General features: G+C 46.3%; 1 protein-coding gene across 1 annotated transcript in view; it reads left to right on the forward strand.

Annotated features, from left to right (window-relative positions):
* LAMA5 (laminin subunit alpha 5) overlaps positions 1-24,433 on the forward strand; it is a 195,859-nt gene that overhangs the window by 133,526 nt on the left and 37,900 nt on the right. The window contains exons 32-52 of the mRNA XM_081868208.1: positions 41-180; positions 998-1,113; positions 2,297-2,508; positions 3,586-3,790; positions 5,418-5,562; positions 6,763-6,903; positions 8,079-8,240; positions 9,567-9,668; positions 9,768-9,851; positions 10,491-10,721; positions 12,948-13,061; positions 14,667-14,794; positions 15,369-15,449; positions 17,393-17,607; positions 18,656-18,756; positions 18,913-19,093; positions 19,598-19,741; positions 21,586-21,737; positions 21,835-21,945; positions 22,738-22,849; positions 24,242-24,415. Of these exons, the coding sequence (XP_081724334.1) occupies positions 41-180; positions 998-1,113; positions 2,297-2,508; positions 3,586-3,790; positions 5,418-5,562; positions 6,763-6,903; positions 8,079-8,240; positions 9,567-9,668; positions 9,768-9,851; positions 10,491-10,721; positions 12,948-13,061; positions 14,667-14,794; positions 15,369-15,449; positions 17,393-17,607; positions 18,656-18,756; positions 18,913-19,093; positions 19,598-19,741; positions 21,586-21,737; positions 21,835-21,945; positions 22,738-22,849; positions 24,242-24,415 (3,051 nt within the window). The remainder of the gene's footprint in view (positions 1-40; positions 181-997; positions 1,114-2,296; positions 2,509-3,585; positions 3,791-5,417; positions 5,563-6,762; positions 6,904-8,078; positions 8,241-9,566; positions 9,669-9,767; positions 9,852-10,490; positions 10,722-12,947; positions 13,062-14,666; positions 14,795-15,368; positions 15,450-17,392; positions 17,608-18,655; positions 18,757-18,912; positions 19,094-19,597; positions 19,742-21,585; positions 21,738-21,834; positions 21,946-22,737; positions 22,850-24,241; positions 24,416-24,433) is intronic.

Below are 24,433 nucleotides of genomic sequence, written 5' to 3' on the forward strand. Positions count from 1 at the left end.
GATGAACTTAAGGTGACATGTACTCTCTGGCTTTTTTCAGGACAGGCTAATGCTACTTTCTGCCCACATGGATATGGTTGCCGGAATCTAGTAGTTTCAGAAAACCAAATTGTTTTGGACATTACGGATAATGACTTGAGTGTGGTCATTCGTGTGCCAGAGAATAGGTACCTTTGGCTGGTATGTTCCTATCTTAATTTTATGGCGTGTGTCAGGTCTGCAAGAATGACTGCAATAACTACCGTATTTTTCGCCCTATAGGACACACTTTTTCCCCTCCAAAAATGAAGGGGAAATGTGTGTGCGTCCTATGGGGCGAATGCAGGCTTTTGCTGAAGCCTGGAGAGCGAGAGAGGTGCGCACCGACCCCTCTCGCTCTCCAGGCTTCAGGAAGCTCTGCGCAACCCTTGGGAGACCGGCGCGACTTCGCACCGGGCTGGCTCCCGAGGGTTGCGCAGAGCTGCCTGCATTCCCGGGCTTCGCACAGCTCTGCACAACCCCAGGGAGCCCGACGCAAAGCCGTGCCGGGCTCCCCAAGGTTGCGCAGAGCTGCCTGCATTCTGAAGCCTGGGGCGCACTGAAGAGCACGCCCGGGCTTCGCGCAGCTCTCCGCAAGCCTGGGGAGACTGGCGCGGCTCCCTAGGCTTGCGGATAGCAGGCTGTTCTGGGGGCTGGGTCAGGGGTCAGGAGAAGCTCGGGCTTCCCCTGCGCCAGCCCCGTTCCTGGGGGGGAAATAATTTTTTTTTCTTTATCCCCCCCCCAAAAAAAAACTAAACTAGGTGCGTCCTATGGGGCGGTGCGCCCTATGGGGCGAAAAATACGGTAATGGGGAATTCTAAAATATGTTCTCTCCCACTTATAGAACAGCATTTCTCTGCCACCTTGTAAAGGCAGGGAATATGTGATCTTCTTTTGTGGTTTAACAAGGGTCATCTGACTCATCAGCCTCCCCAGTTTGTTCCCAGTTTGTTTGTTTATTTGCTGTTTGATCTTTTAGGATTATATCCTCGTGGTTCCTGAAGACAGTTATGGTTCCAGCTACCTTTCAGAAGAACCACTAGACAAGTCCTATGATTTCATCAGCAACTGTGGAGTCAACAGCTTTTATATCAAGTGAGATACAAAAAATGGGTGCCACTTTGCAAAACCATAATAATAATGTAGTAATAATTTATTATTTTTACCCTGCCCATCTGGCTGGGTTTCCCCAGACACTCTAAAATCTAAACCCTCTACTGGGCTTTGGGTAACTTGACGAATACATCCAGGATTTCATCTTTAACATCAATTCCCATTGGTGATGTGAAATTTATCATCATCGTCACCACCACCATCATTTTATTTTATTGCTGCCTTTCCACAGCCAAAACCACCATCAAGGTGGTTTACAATATGAAAAGGTTTATATAATTACAAAAATAGCAAAGTAGTTGTAAACAATAAACAACACACATCAAAAGTGCACAGCCGTAATTGAACAAATTCCACATTGATAATACAATCCGAAATAAAGATACAAAAAATTAACAGCAACAACCCCCCATAAATACCTCAGCCCAGTGGTTTTCAACCAGTGGGCCCTGGCACCCTAGGGTGCCTTGAATGATAGGGGTGCCATGGGCAACACTGGCCTCTGTCCCTCTTTCCTTACCTCCCTCCTTTGAGGCCCTCTCGCATTTCTGTCTCCCAAAGGCTTGCACAGCTGTTTGTTGCAGCAGCCCTGGCTATAAGCGCCCCAGGCGAATAGTGCCTCTGGGGCTGGCCAGGGGATGCTTTCCAGGTCCCTGTGGGGCAGTGTGAGGAAGCACCTCTCTTTGTGGCTGGTCGGGGGCAGCTCAGAGACCAGGGATGGTAACAGCAGCTGCCCAGAGAATTCCCAAGGAGAGAGCAGAGGAGAGGATATTCTTTTCAGGAGCCTCAACTTTTGTAGCTGGAGTCAGTCAGGAATCCACCCTTCTATGCCAGGTGGGAAAAGCCCTGCAAGGCAGCAAGCAGATCTTCCAGGTCTCACACCCAAGGTGGCTTCCCTTAATTTCCAGTTTCCCTTGGAGTCAGTGCTTGTGTGCATTTTGCATGTATTCAATATATCTGCACAGATGCAGAACCTGCTAATTGGTCCATAATCAGCAGTTTGGTGTCCCCAGGCTCAGAGTTCACGTCTTTCTGCTTCTAGCCCCCAGATTTGGAAAGAGAAGCTGTGGAATGGGGCAGGCTACAAATCATAACTCATGAATTAAATGTGTGGTCTGTGTACTCCTATGAGACTCAGTGCAGCAATCTATCCCTCTCTCTGCAGCCCTGCAACATCCTCCAAGTTCTGCCAGGACTCTGCCATATCTATCTCTCTTTTTTACAACAACGGGGCCCAGCCTTGCCTCTGCCACGAGGCAGGAGCCATCAGGAGCCAGTGTGAGCCATTTGGTGGCCAGTGCGCTTGCAAGTCAAATGTCATTGGGCGAGAGTGTTCCCGCTGTGCTACAGGCTATTGGGGTTTCCCCAGCTGCAGACGTGAGTCTCTTGAGAGATGTTGTGCCATTCATGGCTGATATGTACAGCATTCCAGGTCTGACTTGCATGCCATTCAGTTTCGCTTTCCAGACTAATTTACCCAGAAGCTGCTGGGTACCTGTATCAATATTATGTGAATGGAATACTGGGCTACAGGTTTTCCTTCATCCTTATGTTTCAGTGGCAGCCTGGGAACCTGTTTTGAATGCAGTGCTTTCCTTCCATAGAACTATTTTGGAATTATCTCCATGGACGACACTACGTCAGAATGAAAAAATGGATGCAAAATTTTCCAGAAGGAGGCATGAGTGGGGAATGGTCAAATTTAGTAACCAGATCACAAATGCTTCAGGCAAAATACACATGGCTATAGAATTCCAGTATAGCATATATGTATATTCAAGCATGGAGATTAATTGCAAGCCTATCCCCTGGCAGAGTAACTTTACAACAGAGCCTGCAAACATTCAGTTGCTCATTTAATGCATTGTGTTTCTGAGCAGTCGAGATTGTGGAAAAGGAACTTCGCTCATAATTCCCTGGCCATCCGTGGTCAATCTTTGTACATAGAAATAGAAGTCTCTTCCAGATGCCTTCCCTTGTTCAGCAGTGTTCCAAGCTGTTTCTCTCTGGCTGCTACCAGAAGAGACATTTGGCCTCACTTGCCAGAGAGCAGGAGAAGCAAGATGCTTCTTACCATTCACAGCCCCAATGGATCCTGCTAGTCGGCTGTTCACTGAGATGGTCTTTTTTATACAGAATAAATTAGCACAGCAGCTGTTGTTTCCTCAGCTCTGTTTCTACTTTAGATTTCATGGCTGAAAAATACGCACACGTGCTTCTAATTTCCTACAGAGTGCCTGTCGAGAATTTATGAACAAGGCCTGTGTGGGCAAGTGGAATCTTGTGCTACTAAACTTATTTATTGGCATGTAATTGGAAGTGTTTTGCAGATTCAGATACATTCCAGTATCCACTAGACAAATAGATATTCTGGGCTTAATATGTGGGGTGTGTGTGGGTGTGTGTGTGTGTGTGTGTGTGTTGCAATATGCACCTGCCTGCTTTCACTTGCAGCCTGCAACTGTGGAAGTCGCCTGTGTGACGAACTGACGGGGCAGTGCATCTGTCCACCACGCACCATCAAACCTGAGTGTATCGTCTGCGAGCCCCAGACCTTTGGCTGTCACCCACTGGTTGGCTGTGAGGACTGCAATTGTTCTAGTCCCGGGACCCAAGATCTGGCAGAGCCAGGATGTAACCTAGACAGTGGACAGTGCAGGTGGGTAATTATAGATGCTACTTCCATGCATAATTGAGCGCCAGCTTGCAGTGGCATCTGAATATCTTTCTGCGCTGCTTCGCTTTATAAATAAAACTCGTCTGGACATTGATGCTTTTGGCCAACCCTGGTTTTGGCCAGTCCCCAAAGTTGAGCTGCATGAGAATGTGAACTCTGAGCAAGGCCACATTTTGGTGGCCTCTTTCTCCCCCGCAGGGGTTGTCCTGGTCTCTACAGGACTTGTGCTTGTATATCATTGGTGGGTGGGTTTGGCTACACTTACCTTTGTGGCTTTCTGCCTCCCCAACACAGTGGGGGACATTGCCTGTGGTCCTCTATCTTCCTTGAGTGCTTATGTTTTATGGTGTTTTATATTTTGCTGGAAGCTGCCGAGAGTGGCTCGGGCAACCCATTCAGATGGGCAGCGGATAAATAAGAAAGTTGTTGTTGTTGTTTTCTGATATCGCTGAGCCCCATACTAGTCAGACCTCTGAGTGTATTTCCAGCATTTCATTTTGGAAAGGTTGATTGATTTGTCTACTTGATTATCCCTTTGATCTGTCTAAAAAGCCCTGAGTCATCTCTGCATTCAGCACAGTCCTTTGTCTCCCAAAACAGCAGCCACTCATTGTGTATTGGCTGCAGCATTTATTTCCTCTCTTTTCTGAATTCAGGAACACTGTTGTCCTTGGGGGGGGGGGGAGCAAAACAAACCATTGCTTGCTGGAGATTCATTACATTAGCTCAGTTAGCAGAACTTCACTAGGAGGCTGCTGGCTGTGCTGGAAGGGCAAATAAAAAGAAAATAAATATTTTAGGATCAAAAACAACAAAACTCATTCTGGATCTTTATGGAGTTTTGTAAATTTAACCTTAAATGTAGCACTAGTATGATGCACAGGGCAGGAGTCAAAGAGAAAAAGTTCCCCTTCCAAGTGTGAAGGCTTTGAATCCATCCTTGTTCTATTCTAGGGTGGGTACTTCTAGCCATCGTAGCTAAATAGAACTTACACCTTCGGAGAGCGTGTACCAGATGCTGGGGACAAACAGTAAACAGCTTGCCTTCGTATCCTGCTTCTGGGCTTCCCAGAATCATCTGGTTGACCTTTATTCAAAACAAAATGCTGATTTAGACGGAGCCTTAATCTGATCCTGCAAAGCTGTTCTTGTGTTTTCCTGTGTATGCTGCTGTTTGTTTCAAAGTGCAGGAGTCAAGAGATAGAGCCCTTGAGTGCCAGAAGTCTCATTTGTCTTGTCTGTCCCTAGAGGTGTCACAGTCATTACTACGATATATAATTGAGAGATGCAGCACAGGAGATTTGTAAGCCTTGCAAACAACAGGGCTTTGAATCACTTGAGTCACTTGATCCTTCCCCAATCTCGTGCCCTCCAGATGTTGGGCTCAACCCCTCCCCCATCATCCTGGCCCTTTTTTTTGGGCCATCCTGGCTGGGGATGATGGGAGGTGGTCCCCCAAACCTTTGAAGGGGGCAGCAGGTTGGAGAAGGCTGAACTGACTCAACTGGTTCAAAGCCGCATATCTGCAGGGCTTATAAAGGCTCAGCTGGTTCATCCTGAGTTAGAAGCTGGAAGGAAAGCAAAGGAATATGAAATTTGTCCCTTCCAGATGCAAACCCAACATAGTAGGACGTCAGTGTGATCTCTGCGCTCCAGGCTACTATGGCTATCCAAACTGCAGGAGCTGCAACTGCCACCAAGCAGGGACAAAAGCAAGTGTGTGTGATCCAGTCACTGGGCAGTGCCACTGCAAGGTAAGTCTGATACTCTGGTATTTGCTTGCCTCTTGGAAGTGGGCTTTTGGGTAAAAAGCTGCTGAAGGGGCTGGCATCGAAATGCAAGAGGCAACCTATTGGTGCTTTCAGTTCCCAGAATGAGATTCTCAGCAAGGTTAATCATGCCTTGTCTGCCACCACTTAGCTGTTCCCTTACAAACGACGGGGCTTTGCATCAAGTGCAGAGATTGTATCTTACTGGCTTGTGTGAATGAATGGGTGCCAACCAGCGCAACTCCACTGGAACAAGCAGTGCTGGAAAAGCAGTGAGTGGGAACAACAATGCTATTGAGGCACCATGCTCTGTCACGGAATGTGATTTTGCCTGGAGTCTCCTGGAGGTTTGATTTATATCACAGTCGGATGAAAATTGTATGCCTAAGGCACATCCTTTGTAGAACAGATCTGCAGGGCTACTTTGCAAACAGGCAAACTCACACCCACCTATGCTTGAGGGCGACAGCCGAAAAACACACCTCCGGTTCCCCCCACTCCCCAGCCCCACACATGCCATGGGGCAAACATTACTCACGTACAGTTTAGTTAGGAGTTGGTAGTCAGAAACAAAGTTTGTAGAAAGCCTTCCCAACCAGCCCCATGCAAGCTGGCTGTAGGGTAGGCAAGCCCTTAAAAAGCAAGCAAGAAGCATTTCAGGGCTGTATAGAGTGATGGTGACTGATACACAAAGCAACGTAGCCCCTCTTTTTGTCGCGGGCATGCCCTAATTCCATCCACATGTCATCAGAAAGTCCAGGATGGTGCTGCAGTGCTGCCCTCCTGGCAGTCGTGTCACTGGGAGGGTCTGGGGCAGCAGGCAAGGTTGGGGCAATGTGGTTGCACCAGCAGAGTCAATCCTGTGCTCCCACTTATGAGCCTGCGCAGCCCTGACTTTGCCACCACGGCTGTACTACTGCACCATCTTGGTAAGCGGCATTAACTCTCACTTGCGAGGGTGGCAGTGCAGCACTGGGCCAGCCGGTTTTGAAAAGGGTGGCATTTTCTTTCCTATATGAAGATTTTGCAGTCAGGTGAAACAGTGTCTCGTCATGAACAGCGATTTTGTGCTCCTCGGATAGAAGAACCCCGGGCTCTTCTGTTTCCTGCTTTCCTCCATCTTGGCCAGTAGGCCAGTGAACAAATGTGAACACGTCTTTTTTTATTTGTTTCGAACCTTTATAGGAGAATGTGGAAGGTGCAAGGTGTGACCAGTGCCACCTGGGGACGTTTTCTCTGGATGCCAGCAACCCAAAAGGCTGCACCAGGTGCTTCTGCTTTGGGGCGACAGATCGCTGTCACAGCGCTGAGAAGTACCGTGTAGAGGTGAATATGTGGACTGAGACTTTGGAGGGTGGCACCTGTAGCTGATGCTGAAGAAGGTGGTGGGATGGCACCTCAGCACCAGCAGTGACCTGAATGGGCAGAGTTTGATACCAAGTTATAAGAACATATGAAGAACTCTGCTGGGTCAGGTCAAAGTTCTGTCTAGTCCAACATCCTGTTTCCAACAGTGGCCAGTCAAGCTACAGTGGTACCTCAGGAAGCGAACGGGATCCGTTCCGGAACCCTGTTCACATCCTGAACAGAACGTAAGACGCGACAGCGCGTCTGCGTGTGCTCAGGTCACTTTTTGCCACTTCCGCCCATGCGTGTGACGTCATTTTGACCGTCTGCACATGCGCGAGTGGCGAAACCCGGAAGTAACGCGTTCCATTACTTCCGGGTCACTGTGGAGCGCAACCCGAAAATACTTATCCTGAAGCGTATTTATCCCGGGGTATGACTGTACAGTCCATGTTTATCTAGTAAGAAGATGATAAAAGAATGCTCTTCTAGCTCTTCATTGCCAACCTGTTATGCATTCTGAGAAACGTAATGCCATCCTGTTTCAGATAAATTGTTGGTCGCAGCAGTAACATTACTTGACAGCATTGCAGAGACCAGCTGCAAGTGTCTGATTTAGTCTGATATTTTTTTTAAGTGTTTAAAGTATATGGGCAGGCTTGCAGGCCTGCATTTTCTGATGTTGTTGTTGTTTAGTCGTTTAGTCATGTCCAACTCTTTGTGACCCCATGGACCAGAGCATGCCAGGCACTCCTGTCTTCCACTGCCTCCCGCAATTTGGTCAAACTCATGCTGGTAGCTTCGAGAACACTGTCCAACCATCTCGTCCTCTGTTGTCCCCTTCTCCTTGTGCCGTCCATTTTTCCCAACATCAGGGTATTTTCCAGGGAGTCTTCTCTTCTCACGAGGTGGCCAAAGTATTGGAGCCTCAGCTTCAGGATCTGTCCTTCCAGTGAGCACTCAGGGCTGATTTCCTTAAGAATGGATAGGTTTGATCTTCTTGCAGTCCATGGGACTCTCAAGAGTCTCCTCCAGCACCATAATTCAAAAGCATCAATTCTTCGGCGATCAGTCTTCTTTATGGTCCAGCTCTCACTTCCCTACATCATTACTGGGAAAAGCATTTCAGATACTTTTCTTTATTTGCCTCCTAGTTTATGGACATGAGTGGGTGGAGTTTGCTCAGTGGAGACCGCCAGGAAGTCCCCACCTTGGTCAGCTTGGAAAATGAGATTGTTCGTGCTGATCTCCGGAATTTCCCAGAGGCTTTCCAGGAGCTTCACTGGCATGCTCCTAGCTCCTACCTTGGAGACCAGGTGAGTGACACCAATGCTGGCTGGAGGCAGTCTCCTCTGGTCCTTTTTGAATGTGTTGGGTATTTATTTATTTTTGGCCAAATTCTTTTTGTGTGTGTGCCATATTCCTTACTTATTTATTAAATTTTTACTTTTCAATTAGACAGTTTTTTCCCCCAGACATAACAAACCACATAACTTCACGATAAAAAAATGTATATTTTTGACTTCTCCCCTTTTTGCGGTTTCTTTTGTTTGTTTTTTATATTGCATCTCCTAGTTTATTCCATTTATTAGTCAGAGGCCAAATTCTGATGTCTAAGGCAGATTTTGGGTTCTTGTGTACCATACATTTTAGCTGCTCATTTGTACCATATGTTGACAAATGTTGGGAAACTCCAGTCAAGTTCTAGACACCCCGGAGAGACTAGAAAATGTTAAATGTTGAGAAACATAAGGATCCATATTTCAGAGTGTTGTTGCATTTCTGTAGATTATCATGGAATTTTATGTTTAGGAGTTTTCAACTTGAATGAATGTGAATCTGGAAGACTAATCATATTATTAAAGGTTTCTTTTTTATAACCCCCCCCCCAAAAAAAACAGTTGCCACCGAGTTGTTCAGAACAATGGGTTGCTGTCCTCACCATCCACTAGGAGACAAGCTGTTTATTAGAAGAAAGACTTTAGGCAGTTACATTCAAAGCAAAAAAGAGACAGCCAACACTAGAGCAAAAAAACAAACAACAACAACACATACACAACCACCTGTTTTAAGAAGGTCACTAGTGTCATAACTTTTCCATCTTCCAGCATCATAACTTTTATATGCCTGTTGTCTTTGTCCATGGAGTTTTCTTGGCAAGGATACTGGAGTGGCTTGCCTGTTCCTGCTCCAGGTGGAGCTCACGTTTAGTCAAAACTCTCCATTATGACCTGTCCATCTTGGGTGGCCCTGCACGGCACAGCTCATAGCTTCTCTGTGTTATTCAAGCCCCTTCGCCATGACAAGGCAGTGATCCATGAAGGAGAATTTTGAATATTAGCAAGTGAAAATCCACCCAGCTACCTGTCACTCCCTTATGGCACTGAGTTGTATTCCCTTCATCCTCTAGTCGTTTAACAATGCTTGTATTGCTGCCTTTAAAAAACACGGGGGGGGGGGGGAATCAAATGTCAAATTCAAACTAATACATTTTAAGTACTCCAGATAAGCAAATTTGCACAAAGATAATTTTAAGCTCAAATTAACTTTAGCTTGGAGTCTTGAATTTTGTAGTTGGAGAAGGGGTATTCTTTTTAATCTAATTAATGTAGCACCATTTTGTGATTTGCCTCCAATTGCAGGTTTCTTCCTATGGTGGGTATTTACGCTACGAGCTGCACTCAGACACCCAAAGGGGTGACGTGTTCATACCGATCGAGTCCCGGCCTGATGTTATTCTCAAGGTATGGCTCAAGTTCCTTTTCCTCCTTGGACCCAATGACGCTCCATCAGCAAATGCTTCTCTTTCATGATTTATGTCTCTTTGTTTCTTCCTTTCCTAGGGAAACCAAATGAGCATTATGTTTCTTGAGAGCAACTACCCTGTCCCTGGGGACGTCTATGAAGGGCAGCTCCAGCTTTTGGGGGTCAGTTCAGATACAGGAGTTTTGCAGGTGTTGGAGTGAGAGGGAGAGTCTCATATAATAATAATAATAATAATAATAATAATAATAATAATAATAATAATAATAATAATAATAATAGAGCTCTGGTCACTGCAGGGTGATAGCGATTCTGTCCAGCGTGTCTTTTGGGGATTCGCTGTTGTGTCATCTGCCTTAGAATCTAGAAGTGTTTAAGTGTTTATAACTTGAAGAAATTCCACAACTGCATAAATAGGATGATTGTTTTGGGATGGGCTTGTAAAAAACCTATTTTTCACATGTGGTATGTGGGTCTAATGAGAAAGGTGCTCTGTGAACTAATTGCCATGCAGTTACCCATTTCAATTTTGATTGCTCAGATGGATAATAAGCTTGTTGGCCTTCTCTAAGAAAAAAAGCAAAAGTGTTTGCAGATGGCAAAGCACTGCAAAATGTAACTATTCAGACAAAAGGTAATAATTTTTCTATTTTGGGTGTTCAGTTGCATTTTGTGGCTTGGCTGCCTGCTAAGAACATGCCTTGTAACTGAAGTTTTTGGTAGGATTTTTCTTCTTCATGCCATCAGTTAAGGGAGTCATGAGTCCTGCTGATGTTGCCCTGTGACTCTTTCCTCTCCCATAGGATAACTTCAGACACAGCGAGACTCACAACCCTGTCTCCAGGGAAGAGCTGATGATGGTGCTGGCGAAGCTGGAGCAGCTGCAGATCCGGGCTCTCTTCTCCCAGATCTCGTCGTCTGTTTCCCTGCATCGGGTGACGCTGGAGAGAGCAACAGAGACTGGCGGGGGCCTCCAAGCCAGCAATGTCGAGCTCTGCATGTGCCCAGCCAATTATAGAGGAGACTCTTGCCAGGTAGGCGGAAACGCTCACGCCACTTTTCACGCAGAGCACTCAGAACTCTGCTTGTAGGGTTAGGGGTCGCCCCCTCCAAATGGCATTCCTTTAGCAGGTAAGCAGATCATGGGCACTTCACAATGCTTCCATTTACTGTATTTTTCGCTCTATAGGACGCACCAGACCACAAGACGCACCTAGTTTTAGCGGGGGAGAACAAGAAAAAAATTCTCTTCCTCTCTGCGCAGCGCCCCTTCAGCGAAGCGGCAGGAGAAACGGAGCCCCTTCCATTTCTCCTCCCGCTTCGCTGAAGGGGCGCTGCGCAGAGAGGGAAAGCTGTGCAGTGCCTCTCCAGCGAAGTGAAGCCAGGAGAGCAAGAGGGATCGGTGTGCACCGACCACTCTCACTCTCCAGGCTTCAGCGAAAGCAACGCGAAGCCTCTGGAGCACAGTGGGAGCTCCCGCTGTGCTCCGGAGGCTTCGCGTTGCTTTCGCTGAAGCCTGCATTCGCTCCATAAGATGCACACACATTTCCCCTTAATTTTTGGAGGGGAAAAAGTGCGTCTTATAGAGCGAAAAATACGGTATATAGGACAGGGGCTTGCATATAAAAACATCTGGATTCAGAAACAGTGTGCTACTGAACTTTAGCTTTCAGGCACAGATTGTCAGCTTCCCAGAGGCATCAGGCTGGCCCCTGTAGGATGCTGGACTCTGTTCTAGGTGTGCCATTGGTTTGGTTAAGCATGGCCATCTGTTGTGGATGTTTTTGTTGGAATTCCTACATTGCAGGGGGTTGGACTAGATGGCCCTTGGTGTCCCTTCCAACTCTACAATTCTCTGATTTTGTTCTTACATTGCAGCTCTGTTCACCTTGCTATGAATTGTGTGGGAAGGGCCTCCTTGCTCTTACACAGGGAGATCCCATGGGTGAAATTCAAATAAATGTAAAGGGAGTTAAAGGGTCTCCAGACCCTTTATCCCTGGGCACATGAGCGATGTGTGTGGTCAGTTATAAGGGCAGTAGTTGCGGACCCAGGTCCTGAAAGAAGATGGTTGAAGTTCCGAGGTTGTGTTGGCTAGGCACGCTCAGCCTAAGGGAAAACAATCTGTGTTGGATTCTGGGGTTCCTATTACTGTTGTCTTGGCTTGACACCACATCTTAACACAAGCTCCCGCTGCACCATTGCCAACCAACCTGTGCAAATTAGCAGGTTTTCTCCATATAATATAAGAGCCTTTACTCTGAATTTGCATCCTCTTGGTGCATTTCAAAATGGGGAACTTGTACGACAGTACAATTGCACCCATGTTGAATATGCAGGCAATGAGAGTCTAATCCTCTGTATGTTTACCAGAAAGTAGCCCTTTCTTGCGTTCAAGTGTGCACAGGATTGCAGCCTCAATACCACTGACAGCCGCTTTCTCTTGCACAGGTAGCAGCATATTGTGCATCTGAGCACATGCAGCATAGTTTGCATTTAACAGAAAATGCATTAATGAGTCAAAACAAAACAAATTCCTTCCAGTAGCACCTTAAAGACCAACTAAGTCAGTTCTTGGTATGAGCTTTCATGTGCATGCACACTTCTTCAGATACCACACTTCTTCAGAGCACACGAAAGCTCATACCAAGAACTGACTTAGTTGGTCTTTAAGGTGCTACTGGAAGGAATTTGTTTTGTTTTGACTATGGCAGACCAACACGGCTACCTATCTGTAACTGCATTAATGAGTGTTACTCTAGCAAAGCTTTCTAAAGCATGAGTAGGCAAACTAAGGCCCGGGGGCCAGATCCGGCCCAATCGCCTTCTAAATCTGGCCCACAGATGGTCCGGGAATCAGTGTGTTTTCACATGAGTAGAATGTGTGCTTTTATTTAAAACGCATCTCTGGATTATTTATGGGGCATAGGAATTCGTTCATTCCCCCCCTCCCAAAAAAAAATATAGTCCGGCCCCCCACAAGGTCTTAGGGACAGTGGACCAGCCCCCTGCTGAAAAAGTTTGCTGACCCCTGTTCTAAAGCTTTTCCGTGGCACACTAAAGGAAGAGTTTCAAGCACAGTTTGTTAACATCCTGAGAAATATGATGCAACAAGCCAGACAGGGGGAAAAAACTGTTTCGAAAGATTTTAGATAGGCATTGAGCTAAGTAATTCAGAGGAGAATTCTAAGTGACCCTTCAGCATCCTTGATACAAATATTTTATGTATGTTTAACGCACATTATCTCTTTTGCAATTAGGAATGTGCTCCGGGCTATTACAGGGACACCAAAGGCCTATTCCTGGGAAAATGTGTTCCGTGTAATTGCAACGGTCATTCCGACCAGTGCCTTCCGGGATCTGGAATATGCATTGTAAGTGGGGGGAAAGAATGCTTGTCAATTTACCTAAAATATTTCTCTTTGGGTAATTTAATATATCCTGGATTTGCTTATGTCAGGGGCGAGCATTGTCTCTACTTTTCACCATGCAGTGGTGCTCTTCCTCCACTAGAAAGTAGGCTATTTGAAGACAGGGGGCTGGGTTTTGCCAAAAGAGTTAGTAATATAGAGGGGTAAGAAGGAAAAGGAGATGCGGGTGGTGCTGTGGTTTAAACCACTGTGCCGCTTGGACTTGCCGATCGGAAGGTCGGCGGTTCAAAGCCCCGCAACGGGGTGAGCTCCCGTTGCTCGGTCCCTGCTCCTGCCAACCTAGCAGTTTGAAAGCATGCAGTGCAAGTAGATAAATAGGTACCACTCCAGCGGGAAGGTAAATGGCGTTTCCGTGCACTAGTCTGGTTAGTCATGATGGCCACATGACCTGGAAAAACTGTCTGCGGAAAAAAGCCGGCTCCCTCGGCCAGTAAAGCGAGATGAACGCCACAACCCCAGAGTCATTCACGACTGGACCTAACTCTCAGGGGTCCTTTACCTTTTTAAGAAGGAAAAAGAGAGAACAAAGAAGGGAAATTCTCAAGATGTTGAACCGAGTGTCAAGTACAATATTCTGCTTCACACGGCAACGGCTGCAAAGAATCTGCACACCAGATCAAGGCTGTGAACAATGCACAGCGAGGAAAGGAAAAGCCAGTAGAGCATGGGCAAGATTTAGAAAGCTATTAAGCCATTGAGGCTTCTGTTTCAAGCATGACCCTCTTTAGGGAGAACATGCCTGACCATATTCATGGCTAAAGTCCTGCTATATGTGGGAATAGAATGAGTGGCTAGGAGCTTCTTGGCTTTTTTTGAGATACAGTAGCCCTCTGTGTTACAGGGACGCAAGTGGTGCTGTGGGTTAAACCACAGAGCCTAGGACTTGCCGATCAGAAGGTCGGCGGTTCGAATCCCTGCGACGGGGTGAGCTTCCGTTGCTTGGTCCCTGCTCCTGCCAACCTAGCAGTTCGAAAGCACATCAAAGTGCAAGTAGATAAATAGGTACCGCTCCAGCGGGAAGGTAAACGGTGTTTCCGTGTGCTGCTCTGGTTCGCCAGAAGCAGCTTAGTCATGCTGGCCACATGACCCAGAAGCTGTACGCCGGCTCCTTCAGCCAATAAAGCGAGATGAGCGCCGCAACCCCAGAGTTGGCCATGACTGGATCTAATGGTCTGGGGTCCCTTTACCTTTAGCCCTCTGTGTTGCCATTCAGTTAACTTAGGTTATAAGTCGTCTCCCCCTGCTCTTCATCAGGGGTGGGGCACTTTTTTGGCCCAGCAGGGAGAGATAATGGCCAAGCAGTGGGAGACCTAATGTGCCAAATTTGGCCTGTGGTCCAGGGGTTCCTCACCCCTGCTCTAAATGGTTGGCATCTGTCGGTCTTTCAGAAAAACAAGTCTGCCTAATGCAAGACATTCTGTTGGCAGACCATCTACGTAAACTGCAAAGGCATAGCCAGATTCTATTCTATGATTTGCTCAAGGAAGCCAGGAGGACAAAAGCTAACTGTGGAATATGTCTTTCGAGTTTCATTTCTTCTCTGTGCAGAACTGCCAGCACAACACAGAGGGAGATCACTGCGAAAGCTGCAAAGATGGTTTTGTGGGGAACTCTTCACTTGATAGGCCTTTGCGGTGCATCGGGTGCCCCTGCCCTCTCTCGGTTGGGTCTAACAAGTGAGTCACTCTTGCAAAACTTTCCACTCTTGGTTTTTCTGCTTTGTGTTGGCTGTGTTTGAATGCGCTGCTAAATAAACCGTGGTTTAAAAGTACACAGACAAGCCTCGGTTGAGGCCAAGCTGAGTGCCGCTCCCCTATCTCCATGCCTCCTCCTGTACAGCTGGGAAGAGAACTGCCAATATTAGGTTCAGTTGTGCTAGATCTTTGCCTCGCATTACTTGGGAACTTGCTCTAAAACAAGCTCTGGTCCATTTCAAAAGAAGACACTGTCAGACTGAGCTGGGCTTTTAAACTAACCAGAATTTGATTTGCAGCTGCATTCAGGCAAGCAATTTCCCTGCCTACCCTCGGCATCTTGAACTGAGGAGTATTGTTTCCTGTGCCTTTTCTGAATCCATTTAGAATGTGGCTTTATAAGGATCCTTGTTTCTTGCAGAGCCTTGGCCTTATGTGCCCTTTCAGATCTCATTTGTTTTTGTAAAAGCTTTTTGGTGACCAAGTATTACTACATCTTGTCTGTGTTGCTCTTAGGAAATGTTGACAGCTTCTCTCTCCTCCTTTTCCACCTCAGCTTTGCCATTGGATGTGTCCACAGAGGCTCGGCTACTCAGTGTCTGTGCAAGCCTGGCTATGCAGGAGTCTCATGTGAACGGTAAATAGCATGGATCTCTTGGCTCGGGTTGCCTGGAACAATGTAATCTGGATCCTGAGGGTGTCATGGACTGGCTAGGTGCAAAGGAGTGGTGGGAGGCACCAGCTGGTGAACCCCCAGGAGAAGAAGGCTCAGAGCCAGGGGATTGGTGGTGGGTCGACAACAATGAGTGGTCAGAGGGAGAAGAAGGAGCATACTGAGAAGAGGAGTTGCGTGTCAAGGACCCCCAAGACACCCCCGAATAAAAACACGGTTCACACATCATTTTTGTTTTGGTTTTTGGCATAATGCTGGCCACAACTTTATTGAATTACAGTATGTGAGTGGTTGCTTAGGCATTGGTTAGGCTACCACTTGGAGGTAGGAACAGCACTGACAACCGCACCCCTGCGGAAGTCAGTAAGGGTAAACAATTTTGGGGAGAGAATAAAGCTGGGTGCCAGGCTCTCACCTCTCCCCAAATGCTCCCAGGGGCTCTTGCGTGGCCCTAGCCCTTTGCCAGGGATTCGGACAAAAGCATGGCAAGCCCCTGGATTCCTTTAATGGAATACCCTTGCAGCAGCAGCATTGGAGGGGCAGGCACAGCCAACGACATCCCCTCCACCAACCAAAAATTAACCAGTGCCTAACTGCAACCTTACAAGTTGTGACGATTTGCTATGCAGTAGGCAAAACCCAAATGGCACCAGCCAATCAGCCAAATGGTAACATTCCTACCAAGCCCCTGCCCCAAAAGCAGACGACTCCATGACAGGCATAGGAAGGTCAGCTCGAACAAACCCTAAATAAAGGGAGGGTGGGTAATCCGATGTGCGCAGCGAAAAGAGGAAGCTCAACGCTGCGCAAAGGGACCTATATAGCACCCCCATCAATCAAATAAAATTGCAACAACCGATTTCCCCCAGCAACAATTGAAGGTGTCCAATCAAATTCGTGGCCATCCAAACTAACCCACCCAGAAACAGGGGATGTCATGGTTGCTCCCACCGCAACACGTGCTCTCCAGTAAAGGAGAACCCATTGTGCCTGAATCGGAAAAGGTAACAGAGTTTGTTGAGCTGGAACAGGCTGTGACAGAGATCAATTCAGATTCTGAGGCTGAAGCTGGAGAGGAGATTGACCAAGAGGCAGAGTTGAGACAGGTCGTTGAAGAATCCAGAGAGTCTCCCCCTCCTGCTGCAACCAGCTCCCACCCCCCACACAGTCTCCTAGAATCCACAGAGAAATGAAAAGAGCAGAAATTGGTTGTGCACAGATGCAGTTTGCAACTGCTTGGGACAGACCTTGGAGAGGAGGAGCCTTAGAGCAGGCACCCCCAAACTTAACTCTCCAGCTGTTTTGGGACTACAACTCCCATCATCCCTAGCTAACAGGACCAGTGGTCAGGGATGATGGGAATTGTAGTCCCAAAACAGCTGAAGGGCCAAGTTTGGGGATGCCTGCCTTAGAAAGTGTTGGGAAGGTGGGGACCTTCAGTCTTTGCAACGGCCTCAATGCAGCAAGACTTACTGGGAAGAGTTGGTAGGATCACTAGCCCTGCACTGTTTTGGCTTCTTTGAATAAAGAATTAACTTCACTGACACCTTGTTTTTTTATTGCTGACCTGCACTTGACTCCGGCTCCTGACAGAGGGGCACGCAGAGACAGAATAGGGATGGGAAGGGGCTACCACTTACCTACCGACCACCTGTTCAGTGCAGTGGCGTAGCGTGGGTTGTCAGCACCCGGGGCAAGGCAAGTAATTTGTGCCCCCTAACCTGTGGATTTGCGCCCCCTAACCCTAACCCCCAGATGTTGCGCCCGGTGTGGCCGGCCCCCCCTGCACCCCCCATGCTATGCCACTGGTTCAGTGTTTCACTGAGCAGAGGAGCAGCGACCTCAGGCAACTGCAGTGCGAATGCATGGACTGTAGCTTCCTAAGCCCTTCCTTTTTCCTTCCAAAGGTGTGCTCCGGGTTACTATGGAAACCCTCTAGTGATTGGCAGCTCCTGCCAGCCTTGTGACTGCAGTGGAAATGCCGACCCCAACATGCTGTTCAGTGACTGTGACCCATTGACAGGATTCTGCACAGGGTGCATGTACAACACGGCAGGGCCCCGCTGCGAAGTGTGTGCCCCTGGTTTTTATGGAGACGCTGTGCTGGCAAAGAACTGCACTGGTAGGTGTGCCCCCAGAGCTGGTAACTAGCTGTACTCCTGGGTACCTGTGTGGGTTTCGGAAGCAAGCATTAGGCAGAAGTGCATTCTCACACACAGAACCGTAGAAAATTGGACTGATTTCTAATATCTCATTCCACAGCTGAATTACATTGAAACAAAATATGCTCCCCCTTCAATGGGTGAAATAAGATGCATTTTAGCTAGAAGTCAGATTGTCTTTAGCAGGCTTCCTCTCCAGATGTTTTTGGCCTACAGCTCCCATGATCCCTAGCCAGCAGGACCAGTGGTCAGGGATGATGGGAATTGTAGTCTCGAAACATCTGGAGGGCCGAAGTTGAGGAAGCCTGATCTTTAGCATGCAGTCTTTTTCTACTGTTATACTAATCTGTTATACTAAGGGACACGGGTGACGCTGTGGGTTAAACCACAGAGCCTAGGACTTGCCGATCAGAAGGTCAGCGGTTCGAATCCCCACAATGGGGTGAGCTCCCGTTGCTCGGTCCCAGCTCCTGCCAACCTAGCAGTTCGAAAGTACATCAAAGTGCAAGTAGATAAATAGGTACCGCTCTGGCGGAAAGGTAAACAGCGTTTCCGTGTGCTGCTCTGGTTTGCCAGAAGCGGCTTAGTCATGCTGGCCACATGACCCGGAAGCTGTACGCCGGCTCCCTCGGTCAATAAAGCAAGATGAGCGCCACAACCCCAGAGTCTGTCACGACTGGACCTAATGGTCAGGGGTCCCTTTACCTTTACTTTTTACTAATCTGCAACATAGAAATGCCCCCTAAATTATGTGACTGTCCTTTTTGAAATACATTTTTGCTTGCCTTGAATCTTTCAAGTAAAGGCAAACTATGAATGAAAATAAACGCCTAGTTCATAATTTTATTTCTAAATATTTCTACTGCTGTGTGTCGCCTGTTATAAAATTATTTGGGGTTGTATTTGTTTTTTGTTGTTGTTTTTTTTTGTATTTTCAATACAAGTAGACTTTATTATTTTTTTTAAAAAAATCCTTTAAAAAATATTTTCTTCTTCTTCCCCTTGTAGAATGCAGCTGTATGCCCTGTGGGACGGAATCATGTGATTCTAGGACTGGCAAGTGTCACTGTAAACCTGGAGTGACCGGGCAGCACTGTGACCGCTGTCAGGTAAAATGAATTGAGCTTTCAGTCTAAGATCAGTTTCATGTCCTATTGGGCAGAAAGTGTCATATCAAAAGTGGAGCAAGCCCTGGCGAAGTGAGCAGGGTTTTGCCTGCCTCTTATGAGCTGGAATCTTAACTCTGCATCTTTCCCCACCTTTAGGAAGGGCACTATGGCTTCGAAACATGCTCAGGCTGCCAGAGCTGCAACTGTGATATTGGAGCCGTGAGCGCGGATTGCCATGCCCACAATGGCCAGTGTAATTGCAATCCGGGTGTTAGTGGTTCCCGTTGTCAGCAGTGCTCTCCTGGCTACTGGGGGCTCAACACAAACGGCTGCTCAAGTGAGTCTGTTTCAGTCACTGTTAAGCATCCACTAATGTTATAAGAATTCCAAAGTCTCAAATATAAAATAAATGTCCATAAATGTACAAGGCAAACACATACATAACTATATAAACCGTGTGCCTGAATCGTAATCTGGTGAACCGGGTTCGTTTCCCCGCTCCTCCACATGCAGCTGCTGGGTGACCTTGGGCTAGTCACACTTCTCTGAAGTCTCTCAGCCTCACTCACCTCACAGAGTGTTTGTTGTGGGAGGAGGAAGGGAAAGGAGATTGGAAGCTGCTTTGAGACTCCTTAAGAGAGTGAAAGGCGGGATATCAAGTCCAAACTCTTCTTCTTCTGTGCCTTTTCAATTCATGTTTATGTGAAGGGTTTGATCCTCATCCAATGGCGATGAATGGATGTGGTCGTCACCCCACTCTGCATAATATGGGAGAGAAGGATGTGACTTCATGAGTGCATCTTGTTTAAGGTTGCTCTGACTTCTCCTGTTCTCTTTACAGAATGCCAGTGCAAAGGAGGCTCTTGTAACCCCCGGACTGGAGAATGCACCTGCTCCAACGGCCTGACGGGGAAGCAGTGCAGCACCTGTATTAAGAAGCACGAGATCCCTGTGGTGGATGGTCCAGACAGCATGAGATGCGAAGGCTAGTCTTGTTTGCTTTGCTCAGTTCCCTGTCCATGTTCTTTGGTGTTATCAGTTCAGCAAGCCTGCTTCTTTTTGCAAGTGTCTCTGTACTGGATGGCACTGATCCTACGAAATTTCAAAACTTTGCCTTGCAAGGAATTGGGAGGTTATTGGGGAATGCTACATGGATCTTTTGCTGGTGGTGGTGGTGGTTGTCTGGGGGGGAAGTGGGTGGAGGAAAAGCTGGCATAACTTGGGACCCCAAAGGGCATAGATTCCAACCTGCCTGTCTTAAAGCAAAGACACTCCATATGAGCTCATATGATTCAGACCAAAGCATACCACTACCAGACAACAAAAGTGTCAAGATTCACAGTAGTTGGCTAAGTGCAAAGCTATAGGGCACTCGTGCAAGGGATATGACTTGTATGCAGCATGTGGCTGTTTTAGTTTTTCAAAATAGGCTGCCGGGGGCATTAGCCAAATCAAATTAGTTTGAACCCGGGTGTTTGTCAGTTTTCTCCACGTTATTCTAGTGATTCACAGTATTCACATTCTTCTAGCCTGCAGTCAACCCTCAATAGGTTTCTTTTTACTACTAATAAATCACCTAGCAGTAGCCTTACAGCTGTTTTAATTGTTCCTTCATAAATAAAGTGCACAGTCCCTTAGAGATTTAATCACTTGCTAGATTACATAAAAGCAAGTGTCAGCTCACAAACGCCTGTAGATGTGCTTTTTGTTTTTATAATACCTTGTGTGTCCATTTCCCATTCATTCTCTCTCTCAAGCAGAGTCCCATTCACTCTCTTGCACTCTATTAATGTACCTCTCTCATATATAAACACACAATTATTGTGATAGTACTGCCGTTCCGTTTCCCACCGACAGCTTCACCTGGTCCCTAGACTGGTGTACTGACGGGATTGTGTTTTTATTGAATATTTGCAAAGTTTATGTAACAGCTCAGCTGCTAAGCCAATGGCTTTTTGCAGCCATCCATGACATCTCTCTTAGTCAAAAGGTGCTGAACCTGTATTTTTCAAAGTTTTCTTCTTTTTCTCCTGGGTTTCCTTAGTTTTCTTGTTTCATTCTGATGTTTAGGATAAGTTAGGGAGAACAGTTTTTGCAAATTTGTGTGTTTAGCATTCTAAGCAGAATGATTCATTCATCTTTCTTTGGCCCATAGTAAAGGCCTTATCATATCATTCACATGTGGCTTTGATTTGGCAAGCAGATAAATTTATACAAATTTATTAACATCCGATACAGAGCAAACTTGGCACTGTGGTTATTGGCAGCTATATATCAGCTCAAAATCACATCATGATGTTGGGCCGTGTCTTGAACTAAAACCACATGGGGGGGGGGGGGAGCCCACCACAATGTTGCTGGGAATTGCATCTTCTAACTATTTTATGTCGGTTGACCAAAGTAGATACTTGTCTGACTTTTGGGACCAACTGCTTTATGAAAATCTAAAGTTTTACGAATGGGTTGTAAAAATGATTGGGCAGATATATGTATGTAGGCTGTCAGTCTGGATGATCTAATAATATGGCCTTTTTTTCTTGGCTGCCCCCCTGTGGCACAGTGGGTCATTGTGTCTGACTGTTAATCAGAAGGTTGGTGGTTCGAGCCCACCCAAGGACAGCTGTGGGTAGGAATCCTGCATCTCAGGGCGTTGGACTAGATGGCTCTTGCGGTCCCTTCCAACTCTACAATTCCGTGATTCTGATTCTATCTGGGACTGCTGAAACATAGGTCTACCCTAGCTAGGCACTCACATCTAGACTAGTCTTACAGTTTCGTTACAGGCATTATCTAAGAGCTGTGCATTTAACTTCCCTCTCCCATCAACAGCTTGCGACAGCTGCGTGCTGCTTTTACTGGAAGACCTTGAGGAGATTGGAAATGCTTTTCCTGCGCTCAGGAATCAGCTGACAAGCCTCAACTCCACCTCCATCGCATGGGCCCGTCTGCATAGCATCAATGGTTCTATGCAAGCCATCACTGTATGTGGAGTGTTATACTACTTATTACTCTTACCTAGTTTTTCTGTAGGACTTTTGGATTCCAGTTTCAGTCCTCTTTTTCTTTTCCTCCTTACAGAACCATCTCCGTGACTATCAGAGATCCCTAAACAGGGCTAAGCAGCAGACCGATGAGTTGGAAGAGGAGAACACAGACTTTGTTCAGGATCTGAATGCACTTCAACACAAGGTGTGAAGTTTTTGTGTTTTCCCCCCCTTTATCTTCCCATGTCTAGTACTACAAAAGTTATATATTATACCAGAAGTCTGCCTTCTGTTCTGTGGAACGCAAGTGAAATGAAATGGTTCCTGTCCAGAGGACCTTGACTGTGTCCTCACTAGAATTCCTCCTTTCTTTACGTGCCATCACCCTTTGTTGTCCCAGTAGGTCTCTGTCCTGCTTTTCTGCATGCCTTGTTCTTATTTTCTCATTTCACAGCACCAGAAGTGCAGCATTAGTTTAGTAATACTTCCAGGGATTTGAGGAGGACCGTGTCGCTTGCACTCAGAAAACACCACAGTTTGTACAGTTGGCATGGGTGCCTCTTTTTACTTTGTATCAGATGGACAAGCCACAGTAAGGGCGATGTTGACAGTGACTGGGCATTCCTTGACAGCTTTTTTTGCCCAGAGACCAATGCAGTTATTTGAAATTTTCTTGAGTAGCCAGTTGTTTTCATTATTTCTCTGTATTGCTTTTAATGGTTTCTATATAAAAAAAGAAGTTTTTATCTTGATGTTTTTATTTGATGTTTTGCGACAAGGGCGGCCTGCAAATACTTTAAAAACAACAACAATAAATAATAATACAGCCTTTAGAAGAGGAGAAGCATATCAAGCAAATAAAGGCTGGTTGCTTTTTGACCAAAGACCCCAAAAGCTGCAGTCCTGCCCCCCACCCCGTGTTGTTGACATTGCCCGCTTCCTTGAGTCTTTCTGGACCTCCTCTAAACCAGCCTTTTGTTTTTGTTTCTGCTCTTAGGCAACCATGACCCACAGAAAAGCAAACCAAGTAACAGATGGCACAGAAGAAAACTACCAGCATGCTGAGACCCTTGTTCTGGATATCACTAACATTCGGTACAAACTTGATGGTGAGGCACGGCTGCAGCTTTTGGGATTTTGCATTCCTGATTTGGAAAGGCATCACTTGCGTTTTGTGTCTGTCTGTCTGTCTTTTTTTATAATATTTTTTATTAATTTCAACATACAAATTATATCTGTCTGTCTGTCTTTCGATACAGTTTGAGATTTGAGTACCCTTTATATTAGTGGTTGGGAACTGGTGGCATTCTGCATTGCTGAACTGCAACTCCCATCATCCACCGCCAGCATAGCTAGTGGTCAGAGATGATGGGAAATGTAGATAAGCAACATCTGAAGGATTCCACCCAGAATGTGGTCTAAACCCCCTTTAAATCCATATCAACAAAAAGAAAAGAACTCACTCTGAAACTCACCTACAGGTGGTATCTAACACCAAGAAAACTAGTGCTAATATGCCCAGGAACCTCACCAAAATGCTGGAGAGGGTGCATCTCCATAGGCACATACCTCCACATGTGGTGGGAGTGTCCCAAAATCCAACTATTCTGGACAACAGCCATACAAGAAATATGTAAAATAACTTAGCAAGTATTAGACATCACCCCAGAATTGGCCCTACTAAACATCTTCCAAGACAATAATACCCATCTACACCATAAAGAACTCATAACCCACCTACTTTCAACAGCCAGAAACATCATAACCGGACACTGGAGAGACCTGTCAGGAGTAAGCATGGACTAATGGTACCAAATAGTATGGGAAACAGCCTTACTAGAAAAATTAACCAATAAACTGAAACTGACACGGGGACAAATAGAAGAAGACGCCTTCGCCCCTTTATCACATACACAGCCCAACAAGATAATGAGAAAAATCCACCAACAGCATACAAATCAATATGGCTAATCTGAAGGATTCCAAGTTTCCCCTGCTTTAAATGGCACCTAGCCATGTCGGAGCCACTTTCCTTATTGCTAGAATTATATTTAAATTATTATTATTTAATCAGCTGGGGTAGCTCAAGTGGTAGAGCATGAGACTCTTAATCTCAAGGTCATGGGTTCAAGCTCCATGTTGGGGAAAAGATTCCTGCATCGAGGGGGGTTGGACTAGATGACCCTCGTGGTCTCTTCCAACTCTGCAATTCTTTGATTCTGTGATTACCCACCATTCAATGGCAGGTCTCATGGCAGGTTGCAACAATTTAAAACATAACATGAAAAACAGTCGAAACAAATCTCAAGGAACAGGAATAGGGGAAGTGACCCAGAGGAAAGCAAGCCGATGGTAGGGAAGATAAACCCATATAAAGCATCCTGAAACAAATGGGTCAGAATAATATGAAAGTGCTTTTCATTGGTTGTGTATAAAAGGACCAGGTTTACTCATTGGCTTCATTAAAATTACGAAACGAAACAGTGTGGCTTTTTGTCTAGAAATTGTATGCCAGATGCAAATCTTCGCTGCCACAAATGCCAGCACCACCACCACCACAGAGGAGTTCCGGCAGAAGTTGGCTGAGGTCGATGCAATGCTGAGGCACATGAAGGCCACGGATTTTAGTTTCCAAAGAGCAACGGCCAATGAGGAACACGATGAAGCCCGTAAATGTGAGTATAGTATTAATG

Source organism: Podarcis erhardii (assembly GCF_964252035.2).
Source record: "Podarcis erhardii genome assembly, chromosome: 6".
Taxonomy (NCBI): Eukaryota; Metazoa; Chordata; class Lepidosauria; order Squamata; family Lacertidae; genus Podarcis; species Podarcis erhardii.